The sequence below is a fragment of the Papio anubis genome, chromosome 4, assembly GCF_008728515.1.
Source record: "Papio anubis isolate 15944 chromosome 4, Panubis1.0, whole genome shotgun sequence".
Classification (NCBI taxonomy): Eukaryota; Metazoa; Chordata; class Mammalia; order Primates; family Cercopithecidae; genus Papio; species Papio anubis.
The window spans coordinates 100,070,132-100,082,375 of NC_044979.1; the positions used below are offsets into that span (position 1 = coordinate 100,070,132).

At 39.0% G+C, this 12,244-nt stretch overlaps 1 protein-coding gene across 3 annotated transcripts in view; it reads left to right on the plus strand.

Moving 5' to 3' along the window:
- The window catches only part of PLEKHA8 (pleckstrin homology domain containing A8), a 99,748-nt gene that overhangs the window by 34,635 nt on the left and 52,869 nt on the right, over positions 1–12,244 (plus strand). For all 3 annotated transcript variants that reach the window (XM_021935934.1, XM_003896150.4, XM_021935936.2), the window contains exons 10-12: positions 4,754–4,812; positions 5,771–5,901; positions 6,539–6,609. In XM_021935934.1, the coding sequence (XP_021791626.1) occupies positions 4,754–4,812; positions 5,771–5,901; positions 6,539–6,609 (261 nt within the window). The remainder of the gene's footprint in view (positions 1–4,753; positions 4,813–5,770; positions 5,902–6,538; positions 6,610–12,244) is intronic.

Sequence of the window (12,244 nt, forward strand, 5' to 3'; positions counted from 1 at the left end):
CACTGTGTCTGCCGGAATGGTCTCCATCTCCAGACCTCCTAATCCGCCTGCTTCGGCCTCCCAAAGTGCTGGGATTACAGGCTTGAGCCACTGCGCCCGGCCTCCAAAACGTATTTTCAAAGATTTTTTAAAGATATATTCTCTCTCTCTCTCTAGATATATATGTAAAACATATATATCACATGTATATCACATATCACATACGTATCACACATATATCACACACATATCTCACACATATATCTCACACATAATCTCACACATATATCTCACATATATATGTAAATAAATAAAATATATGTTATGGCTGGGCACAGTGGCTCATGCCTGTAATCCCAGGACTTTGGGAGGCTGAGGCAGGCAAATCACCTGAGATAAGGAGTTTGAGACCAGCCTGGCCAACGTGGTAAAACCCCGTCTTTACTAAAAATACAAAAATTAGTTGGGCATGGTGGCGCATGCCTGTAATCCCGGTTATTCAGGAGGCTGAGGCAGGAAAATCACTTGAACCTGGGAGGCAGAGGTTGCAGTGAGCCGAGATAGCGCCACTGCACTCCAGCCTGGACGATAGATAGCCTGTCTCAAAAAAAAAAAATGTATATGTATATATGTTATGTGTATATATAGGTGTTGTATTTATATTTATAATAAATATATCTATATTATATAATATATATAATAAATATATAATATATATTAAATGTTATATGTATTATATAACATTTATAGATATATAGATATATCTATATATGTAACATTTAAATTATATGTAATTTATATATATAACAAATATATCATTTTATATATTATATATAGTGTTTATATATATAAAAAAGTTTATGTCAAATTCGCTTTTACTTGTATAAAGTCAGTAATACCAAGAATGGCTAATGTGTTGAAATTTGCTTTATGACCCATTTAACAATACATCTTTTGTAAAAATTGAGGTATAACTTGTGTAGGACTTAACTGTTATGATTCAGTGAATTTTGACAAATGCATCTACCTCTGTAATCCATATCCTTATCAAGAAATAGTATGTTTTCATCATCCTGGAACGTTCCCTGTGTCACTCAGTCTAAAATAACCATTTTATTGATTTCTGTCACCATAGGTTAGTTCTGCCTATTCTGAAACTTGAAATAACTGGAATATTATACTCTTTTGCCTCTGGCTTTTCTCATACAGTATGTTTTTGAGATTCATCCTTGTTGTCTGTATCAGTAGTTCATTCCTTTTTATTGCTAAGTAGTATTCCATTAAATGAATATACCACAATTATTTATTCACTCTCTTATTGATGGATGTTGGGTGGTTTGTAGTTTGGGACTCTTTTTTTTTTTCTCTTGAGACAGCCTTGCTCTGTCACCTAAGCTGGTGTGCAGTGGCACTATCTTGGCTCACTGCAACCTCCACCTCCTGGGTTCAAGTGATTCTCCTGCCCCAGCCTCCCGAGTAGCTGCGATTACAGGCCTGTGCCACCATGCCCGGCTAATTTTTTTTGTATTTTTAGTAGAGACAAGGTTTCACCGTATTGGCCAGGCTGGTCTCAAACTCCTGACTTCATGTGATCCGCCCACCTTGGCTTCCCAAAGTGCTGGGATTACAGGAGTGAGCCACCGCTCTTGGCCAGTTTGGGACTATTATAAATGAAATTGCTCTGAACATTTTTGTGCCCATGGGCCTATGCTTTCATTTCTCTTGAGTAAATACCTAGGACTGGAATTGCTGGTTCATAGTTTAATTTTATAATAAACTGCCAGACAGTTATAATGGTTGCACAGTTGTTCATAGTGTATGAGTATTCTAGTTGTTTCACGTCTTCACCAGCATTTGGTGGTGTCAATATTTTGTTTTTGGCCATTCCTGCATGTCTCAGTGATATTTCATTGTGGCTTTAATTTGCATTTCCATGATGACTAATGATATTGAGCACTTTTATTGGCCATCGCTATCTCTTCCATTGTGAAATGTCTGTTCAAATCTTTCACCCATTTTTAAAAGTCAATTGTTTTTCTTTTTATTACTGAGTTGGGAGAGTTCTTTGTATATTTTTAATTAAAATTTCATTGTAGACATGTGAGTATTTTCCCCCAGACTATGGCTTGCCTCCTCCTTTTCTTAATGATGCCTTTTCAGAAGTTTTAAATTTTGATGAAGTCCAGTTTCTTCTTTTATGCTTAGTGCTTTTAGTGTCTTAAGAAATCTTTACCTATCCCAAAGGTCATGAAGATATTCTGTTTTCTTCTAGACTCCTCTAACTTTTACATTTGTGCCTATGAACCACTGGAATTATTTTTTGTGTGTGGTGTGAGGTAGGGAGTTGAGGCTCATTTTTTTTTCCCCCTTGTGGTATCTGGTTGCTCAAGAACCATGGGTCAAAATATGTTTTCCCTTTTACATTGCTTTGGCAACTCTGTCAAAAATCAGTTGAACTTATAATGCTTATAATGTGGGACTGTTTCTGGACTCTCTCTTCTGTTCCAGTGATCTTATGGTATCTTAATTATAAGGCTTGAAATCAGATAATGTAAGTCTCTCAGTTTTTTCTTTTTCAAGGTTGTTCTGGAAATTCTAGGCCTTTTGATAAATTTTAGCTGTTCAATTCCTATTTAAAAGTCTTTTAGGATTTTGATTAAGATTACATTGTATCTGGAAACCAATTAGGGGAAAACTGGCATCTTAAACAACATTGAAGGCAGGGCTTACTGGCTCATAACTGTAATCCCAGCACTTTGGGAGGCCAAGGCAGGAGGATCGCTTGAGACTAGGAGTTTGATCCTGACCTAGGCAACAAAGTGAGACCCTGTCCCTATAAAAAAATTAGCCAGGTGTGATGGCGTAAGCCTATAGTCCCAGCTACTTGGGAGGCTGATGCAGGAGAATCACCTGAGCCTGGGATATCAAGGCTGCAGTGAGCCGTGATTGCACCCTGTACTCCATCCTAGGTGACAGAGCAAGACCCTGTCTCAAAAACAAAAACACTGATAATCTTCCAATTCATGAGGATGCTATATCTGTTTACTTAAGTCATTTTAATTTTCTCTCAAGAATGTTCTATATAGTTTTTAGTGTATAGCTATCATACATCTTTTGTTAGGAATAAAGTTAGAATTTTTTGTTTATTCTGTTGTAAAAAGTGTTTTATTTAATTTTCCAATTATTAATAGCATGTACATATAAATTGTGTTTATATGCTGAGTTGTTTTTATAATCATGAATGAGTTAACTTTATAAAATGTTTTTTCTTTATTTGCTGAAGTCATTTTTTTTTTTTCCTGTAATTTGTTAATGTAGTGAATTACATTGTTTGGATGAATTTCATTCATTATCTTGATATTTGTTTCTATCATCTTGCTACTTATTTTCTGCTTTTCTCTATATGTTCTTTGTTCCCTTTTTAAAAACTCCTTCCCTGATTTCTCACCAGTTAATCAATTTTTTTTTAGTATTCTGTTTTATTTCCTCTTTTGGCCTCTTAGCTACCTATCTTTGTCCCTGCCTTTCTTTTAGATCAATCAAGTTTTTTTTTTTTTTTTCTTTTTAGAGTTCCACTATCTTTTCTCTTTTGGCTTTTTAGCTATACCTCTTTGTTTTATTTTTTAGTCATTGTTCTTGCCCAACAGAAATATTCCAACCACATATGTAATTTTAAGTTTTCTAGTAGGCACATTATCATAGTAAACAAAAATTAATTTTAATAATGTATTTTAAAACCTAGAATATCTAAAATATCTCAACATGTAATAAATATAAAAGAATCATTGGGCCGGGCGTGGCAGCTCACGCCTGTAATCCCAGCCCTTTGGGAGGCCAAGGCAAGTGGATCACAAAGTCAGGAGATCGAGACCATCTTGGCCAATGTGGTGACACATGCCTGTAATCCCAGCTACCCGGGAGGTTGAGGCAGGAGAATCGCTTGAACCAAGGAGTTGGAGGTTGCAGTGAGCCGAAATCATGCCACTGCACTCTAGCCTGGTGACAGAGCGAGACTCCATCTCAAAAAAAAAAAAAAGAATAATTAATAAGTTTGGGCATGGTGGCTCACGCCTGTAATCCCAGCACTTTGGGAGGCTGAGGTGGGCAGATCACTTGAGATTAGGAGTTCAAGACCAGCCTGGCCAACATGGTGAAGCCTGTCTCTACTAAAAATACAAAAATTAGCTGGGCGTGGTGGTGGGCATCTATAATCTCAGCTACTTGGGAGGCTGAGGCAGGAGAATCGCTCGAACAGAAGGTGGAGGTTGCCGTGAGCTGAGGTCACGCTGCTCCACTCCAGCCTGGGGACACAGTGAGAGACTCCATCTCAAAAAAAAACAAACGAAAAAACCAAAAGAATCATTAATGAGATATTTTGCAATCTCTTTTTCATACTTAGTCTTCCAAATTTGGTATGTAGTTTACCTCCAGTACATTTTGGTTAGTACTAGCCACACTGCAAGTACTAGCTAGCCACATATCTAGTGGCTACCATATTGGACAGTGCAGCCCTAAGGATTACTATATGAATCCTAAACTTATAAGATTGTCTTCATCTCACCTGTCACTTAGGGCCTCATTATAACTCACCTTGGAGTAGTGTAATAGAAAAAGATGATAATAGTATCCTGGAAGCTTTTGAAGGTGTTTAGATAATGATTTGGAAGCAAAAATTAAAGTTGTTGAGGATCTGCTAAATTTATTATTTCTTTATTATAAAAACATTGCCACTTAAAATTGTTTTTTCAGAAATGTTTTTGATCTTTTCTTCTAGACAAACTTGGCCCTACAGTGTTTGCTCCTGTTAAGATGGATCTTGTTGGAAATATTAAGGTGAGCATACTGGTTTGTCTCTGTGGAAACTTTTAAATAAAGGAAAATGTTGTCAACATTTTTGTGCTTGGCAAGAATAGATCAAAAAGTGGAAAATGTATCACTGTTCTTTAAGAGAGCAAGCATCTTTCTTCTCACATTGTGAATGCTCAGTAAGGGAATTACTAAGCCTTTATTATATGCTAGAGTTAAGCTTTATGGGGAGTAGAAGATTCATTTTTAAAATGAAACCAGGACTGCCTTTTCATGTGCACCGTGTGGCTCAGTAGGGTTTCACTCTAATGTCCACACTGATTCTGTGCTTTTTTAAGTTGAAATGATGACAAGTTATATTTTTCTAAAAGCTAGGTTATATAATGAAAATAGCTGTCAGTGGCCTGGGACTCAAAAGGCCCATTTCCAGTGGTAGTTGTGGGACCATCAACAACTCACCAAATTTCTCTGAGTCTCTTCTTCCAGGTAAAATAAGGGATGGGTCTCCTTTTAAATGTAGATTAAATGTTACCTTCTTGAGGATACAGTACCTAATAAAAATCTGTCTTTTTTGTCATTGGAGACTAGTCTTTGAGGAAGCACTATTAGGAATTCCTGTAGATATACCTTTCTTTATTGTATTTAGGTGGAATAGTTGCAAGTAGTCTTATTAGAACAAATGATTGTTGAGTTTTATACTCAGAGTGAAAAGTATCTGCCAAAGACAGCCATGAGAGAGGTTCTGAGGCAGAAAAAAGAACTTAAAGAACAAAACTTTAAACCCTGAGACTATTTAATTCCAGTTTAAGCTACATAGAATTCTCCAAAAAAAATATTATCATGAAAACATAAGGAAGAAGGTAATAGAAGCTTAATTTGTTTTCTTAGAGGCCTGCTTGCCAAACTTACAAGTCTCAATACTATACTGAGTTGCTTGATAACTTCGGCATTTTAAACTTAGGTTGTTTCCCTGCTTTCCCTGCAGAAAGTAAATCAGAAATACATAACCAACAAAGAAGAGTTTACCACTCTCCAGAAGATAGTGCTGCACGAAGTAGAGGCGGATGTAGCCCAGGTTAGGAACTCGGCGACTGAAGCCCTCTTGTGGCTGAAGAGGTGAGGCAGTTGGGGTGGGACAGCAGTTAAAATCTAGCTAAAAAAAAATTACCAGCAAAAAAAATTGTTGCACAAAGGAGACTGCTTCTGAGTGAAGGATCTAGTTGAATTGTGTAGCCTTTTCTAGAAGGCCTAATGAATAATACCACTTTTTTTTTGCCTCCCTTTTGATGGTGATAAATATTGTTAATAAGTATATAAGATAGGAATCTTAAAGGCATTAAAGTCAACTGGCTTCTCTTTAAATCAATAGCTCTCCAACTTCAGTGGCATCAGAATCATCTGGAGGACTTGTTAAAAACACTAGACTCAGAACCAGTTTCTGGTTGAGTAACTCAGATGGGGCCCCAGAATTTGCATTTCTAGCAAATTCCCAGGTAATGCTAAAGCCACTAGTCCTGGGACACATTTTGAAAACCACTTCTTTAGGTATATCAGATGAGATGAAGGATGGGCTCCAGAGCAAGCTAAAGGGAAGTGAAGGGAAGAGGTTCAGGAAGGAATGCCATATGATTTGACCTATTCACTGCTGTGCCTGAGATGTTACTGAAATGGAAGCTAATGTCTGCCGTTTCTTTGTACTCATTCAACATAAGGGAACTTTGAAAGTAATATTTCTTCCTTTATTTTGTTTTAGAGGTCTCAAATTTTTGAAGGGATTTTTGACAGAAGTGAAAAATGGGGAAAAGGATATCCAGACAGCCCTGAGTAAGTGTTCTTTATGTTTTGTCAGATGAATCAATAGAATGTGGAATGGAGACCCCTAGAGGAGGATACAGGGTATAGGGGATATTTCTGCTTTTCAGGATTTCATTTTGTTTCTTTTCTTATTTTGTTATTATTCATTGCTTCCTATATGCTTTGTTTTAAAAGTACCTATGAGACAATGACCTGGTAATCTAGATATAACTTACTAAAAATCAGTATATTTTAAAGAAGTGCTGAATGGAAAGCCATCTCTTAAATATAATAGGAAGACCTAATATTATCAAGAAGTTAGTTTTCCTAAATCTTCAGATATATTATAGTCCTTGAAAATCATACATATCCAAAGAAAAGCTTGAAGTCCATAACAGCGGATTGGCGTGGGGGAATCCCAGGGATATGTCCTGGAGTAGGATTAAAGGTTTTCATCATCCTGTACTCCTCAAATATATAATGCTCTGTGCATCCCAGTTTCTAGTCGTGGAGCCAAAATGGGATGAAGGGCTTGGTCAAAGGAGATCATCTTGTATCTCCAGCACCTTAAGGTAGTGACTGCAACATTGTAGGTGCTTAATAAACATTGGACAGGTAGGTAGATGGATGGATGTGTGGATAGAGCCATTTATCAGACCAGTTTTGGAAAATGTTGAGATTTGGAAGCATCCTTACAGTGCTTCCAATGGAGTGGCTGAACTCTCACCGTTGATCTGTAGGAAATTCTTCTAGCATGGGCCATGAGGCATGTGTGGAGAAAAAAATGAACTGTGACAGAAACTAATTAGATGCTTCTGGTTTGAGAGGGAGCTAGTGTTCTCTGTGGCTTTTTTTCAGTGTCATAGTTGGGTTCTACTTCCTTCTGTTAGTTCTCTCTCTGGGCCATGAGTCCTCAAGAATTGTGCCCTCACATGATTTCCCGAGTCTGCCCCATCTAGCAACTGCTGATCTGCCATAAAAATGAGAGCTGACATTTTGATAGCACTTTGTGAAGAATTTAGACTTCATAAACTTAATCCTCATTTCTATCCATTTTTACAGGTTAGGGAACTGTAAGATTAAAATATTGCTTAAGACCAACATAGGGAGGCCGGGCGCGGTGGCTCAAGCCTGTAATCCCAGCACTTTGGGAGGCCGAGACAGGCGGATCACGAGGTCAGGAGATCGAGACCATCCTGGCTGACACGGTGAAACCCCGTCTCTACTAAAAAATACAAAAAAACTAGCCGGGCGAGGTGGCGGGCGCCTGTAGTCCCAGCTACTCGGGAGGCTGAGGCAGGAGAATGGCATGAACCCGGGAGGCGGAGCTTGCAGTGAGCCAAGATCACGCCACTGCACTCCAGCCTGGGCGGCAGAGCGAGACTCTGTCTCAAAAAAAAAAAAAAAAAAAAAGACCAACATAGGGTCTGAAGCAAAGTGGCTTTGACGCCCCTGCTTTGAAGGTCCACATTTCTCCTACAGAGGGTCTTCTCCACCATCCCTGGGCCACCTGCATTTTTACATTCCCCATACATCCCTGAATTTCAGAATGGTCTCAGTTATATTCTCCCCTCTGTGTCCTGATTTCAAGTACTAAAAGTGTATTCAGCATGTCTACTCATGCCCCCTAGCCCGTGTCTGTCAAGCTTTATGGCTTGTGGAGTGATTAGGATCAGGAGCTCTGGAGTGGCTCTCTGGATTCTGCCACTCATTAGTGCTCTGCCTTTAGGCGAGTTATTTAACGTCTCTGATCCTCACTTTCCTCATCTATAAAATGGGAATGGTGATATTATTTCCCTAATAAGTTGGTTGTAAATATTAAGTAGGTGTATGTGCATGTGAAAAAATTACAGAAGTATTTGGTACACAAAACAGTATGGCCGGGCGCGGTGGCTTATGCCTGTAATCCTACTACTTTGGAAGCCTGAGGCAGGAGGATCACTTGAGTTCAGGAGTTTGAGACCAGCCTGGGCAACATGGCAAAACTCCACCTCTCCAAAAATAATACAGAAATTAACTGAGTATGGTGTTGCGTGCCTGTAGTCCCAGCTACTTAGGGGACTGAGGTGGGAACATTGCTTGAGCCAAGGAGGTCAAGGCTGCAGTGAGTTGTGGTCGTGCCACTGTACTCCAGTCTGGGTGATCAAGTGAGACCAGACTCTGTCTAAAAAAAAACAAACACTGCTCAGTTGTCAAGATTAGCATCTATTGTTGTGATAATGATGTTTTGTCATCATTATCATAATCATGATACATGAAGTTAATAACCTGCCAAAAAATAAGACTTACTTGTCCCAAATCAGTAATGGAAAGTTTACAAAGCTTAGGTGCCAAGCCAGAAACTTCTCTTCAAACTGACTTATTAGTATGGAATTTTCATGCCAGTAGAAAGACTTCTCCACCTGTTGGAAATGCAGAAGATACAGGGTTCAGCACTGCGTGCCCAGTGGACTCCGCATGTCTTATGCTGCTATTACTTTGTTAGGGCTGTGTATGGAAGGGGAGTAGGACAATGTTGATCCCATTTAGCCCACTGCAGGAGCTGGGGTGGAACAGAACCCATCTGCTTATGGGCTTTGACCGCCTGCTAGAGATAGAAAGGAAACTGAGGATATACCATTTCTGTCCAGTCCCAACCCTGATTCTGCCCACTTTTCTCTCTCCTTTTCTCCTCAAGGTTTCTCATCAAACCTTGTACTTGATTTGGAGACTGGGCCCAGGGGATGTGTTGACTTTGTGAAGAAAGAGGAGACTTTGAAGGGCAAATGCTGCTTTGTGACTGCAATAATCACAGCCAGTCTCAGCTTTTTCTTCCCTCTCTTCTCCTTCGGCACAATTTTTGATGGAAAAGAGAAGGGAGGCTGTAAATTTGACATTTTCATCCTGATGTTCAGGCTTATTTCAAAGAAGTTGTTTATGATTTAAATCCTATCTTTGATTGTGGAAATCCCTAGATTCTTGCTGCTGCTCAGAGTGAGGAGATAAAGTTCCACTATTAAACCCACCCTTCCTCCAAAGTTCCCCTATTAAACCCACCCTCCCTCCCCCACAGACACAGACACAACAAGCTCTGTGTAAACGGTTTTTTGAGAAATGTTTACACAATAGTCATTCAGAACCTGTAGGTTCCTTGATGCATATTTCTTCTGGGATAATGGTTCCTTTTTCTCATTTTGAAGTCCCAGCCTTTATAAGTAGAACTGATACCTTGTTTGAAATGAGGGAGGGTGAATAAGTAGGTAAAAGAGTGTGCAATTTATATGCCATTTAAAGGCAAATTTGTTGACTTTTTTAAATTCTAAAGTTGAATTTAAAAACAGCTATCACTTATAATAGAGCACCCAGTGTAACTACTACACTAAGTTCTTGATAAATATTTTATTTAATCTTCCAAATACTCTCCAGTGAATAAACTGAGGTTTAAAGAGGATAAATACTTTCCCTAGGGTCTCAAAATCTCCATCAGTGGTTCTCAAGCTGGTCCGAGGTCAGCAGCATCTTTATCACCTGAAAACTCATTAGAAATGCAGACTATCCAGTTCCACCCCAGACCTGCTGAATCAGACACTCTGATGCTGGGGCCTGGCAGTCCATGGTTTAACAAGTCATTCGGGTGATTCTAATCAATGCTAAAGTTTGAGACCTAGTCATCTAGACTTGGGCCTTTGAGGTTCACCTGTCACTTGTCTACATCTTGATCATTTTGAGATTTTGACAGCATCTAAGAGATTTTTAATAAGCAGAAGTAAAACCGCTGAAATTAGTTATAGCATCAGTTGATTTTGCCTCCTTTTCATCATAATTAGACAGCTTTCCAATAAAAATACTGCTTAAGAAAGGTTTGAGGTGAATGTTCATGAAACTTGTGTGGTCTTAGTGGCCTTGGAAATAGGACATTTATATGTAAAAGTCCTAAATAACATATAGTAGAAGTCATGACTCAGTTACCTTTCTGGAAAATGCATCTCTAGTTATTGCATTGCTGCAACTCTGTGATCTGGAATACTTCCAGCATCTGGAAGAGGCCTTAGACTTTCCACTGCCCCTTTTTGCAGTTGAGCCATTACTTGGCTTCCCCATAATGATGATCAGAGTGGAACATTTTGGGTGGTTTCATGCTAAGAGCTGCTCTGTTCCCTTAGTGTCCTCTAAGATTCTATAGAGGTCATTTTCAGGAGGGAGTTGAGTTCACAAGGCAGATATGTTTAATGATCTGCCTTAGAGCTGAGTCCCCCTCTCCATTGCATATTCCACATCAAAAAGAGGTTTTGGAAAGCATCCTTGCAAGTGGAAGGAAGGAAAGTTGCTCTGGCATTTCATGCACCATTGTGTTAAATGTTATATGCTCTGTGCTCAGTGGGATAACATATTGCCACATACCTCACTTCAGAATGATCCCATAAATGTCAGTAAAAATTAACACAACCAAGATCCTTCTCTGGCATAGAATAGAAAAGATTTTAAAAGGATGCTCAATCACGTATTTAATATGAAAGGCTTTCATGGACAAGGAGAGATAAGTGAGAGAGATAAAGTCAGAACTCATAATCAGATATTTGACATCAAATCATAACTTGGCCATTCTGAAAATACTATGGAACGTGAATTGTTATACTCTTTCCAGAGCCATTTGCAGCATATGCCTCCGCTGACAGGACTGGCTGGCAGCACAAGCGTTAGTCTTAACAGTGCCTGAAGTTAACAAAGGGCATCTCTGGGTACTTGCTTTATCTCTTTGCACTTGTTATTGTCCATACAACTCAGTTTACCTTAAGCTTAGTCACTATGAAGAATTCAGAGGTTACTTTCCTAGTAGCTCTGTTTTTAAAAATACATGCCCAAGTGCTGTAATCCCAGCGCTTTGAGAGGCCAAGGGAGGCAGATCACTTGAGCTCACGAGTTTGAGACCAGCCTGGGGAACATGGCAAAGCCCCATCTCCTCAAAACATACAAAAATTAGCCATGTGTGGTGGCACAAGCCTGTAGTTCTAGCTACTTGGGGGCCTGAGGTGGGAGGATCACTTGTGCCAGGGACGTTGAAGCTGCGGTGAGCCATGTTTGCACCATTGCACTCCAGCCTGGGTGACAAACCAAGATTCTGTCTCAGAAAAGAAAATTATAAATAATTCAGCCATTTAACAAATATCTACCACTTGACCTAATAGAAAAAATAGTTCAATACAGTTAAGTACCTACATGTCACCCCTTAATCCTGTGACTCCCATCGTTTTCCAGAGATCATCATCCTGAATTTGCTGCTGTTCATTATGTAATACATGTTTTTATACTTTTACTGTATATTTATGTGTCCATAAGCAGCGTCTAGTATTGTACTACATGTTTTAAACTTGTATATGTGGTATCATATTGTATACATTCTTCCTTCTTCACTCAGTGTTTTCAGATTTTAGCCACTGTTGACGCTTGTAGTCTTGGCTCATTCCTTTTCCTTGCTGTTTAGCAGTTCATTGTATGAATAGACCACGGTTTAGAAAAACTAATATACTGTTAATGGACACAGTTGATTACAGATTTTCACTGTTAAAAGCAATTATACAATGTACATGTTTCTTTCACACGTGTTCTCTATCACATGGAAAATTATGTCCAGAGAGCACACCAGAAAAAGGAGGAGGCTTCTCATAGCTAAGAGGGACTGGCCCAG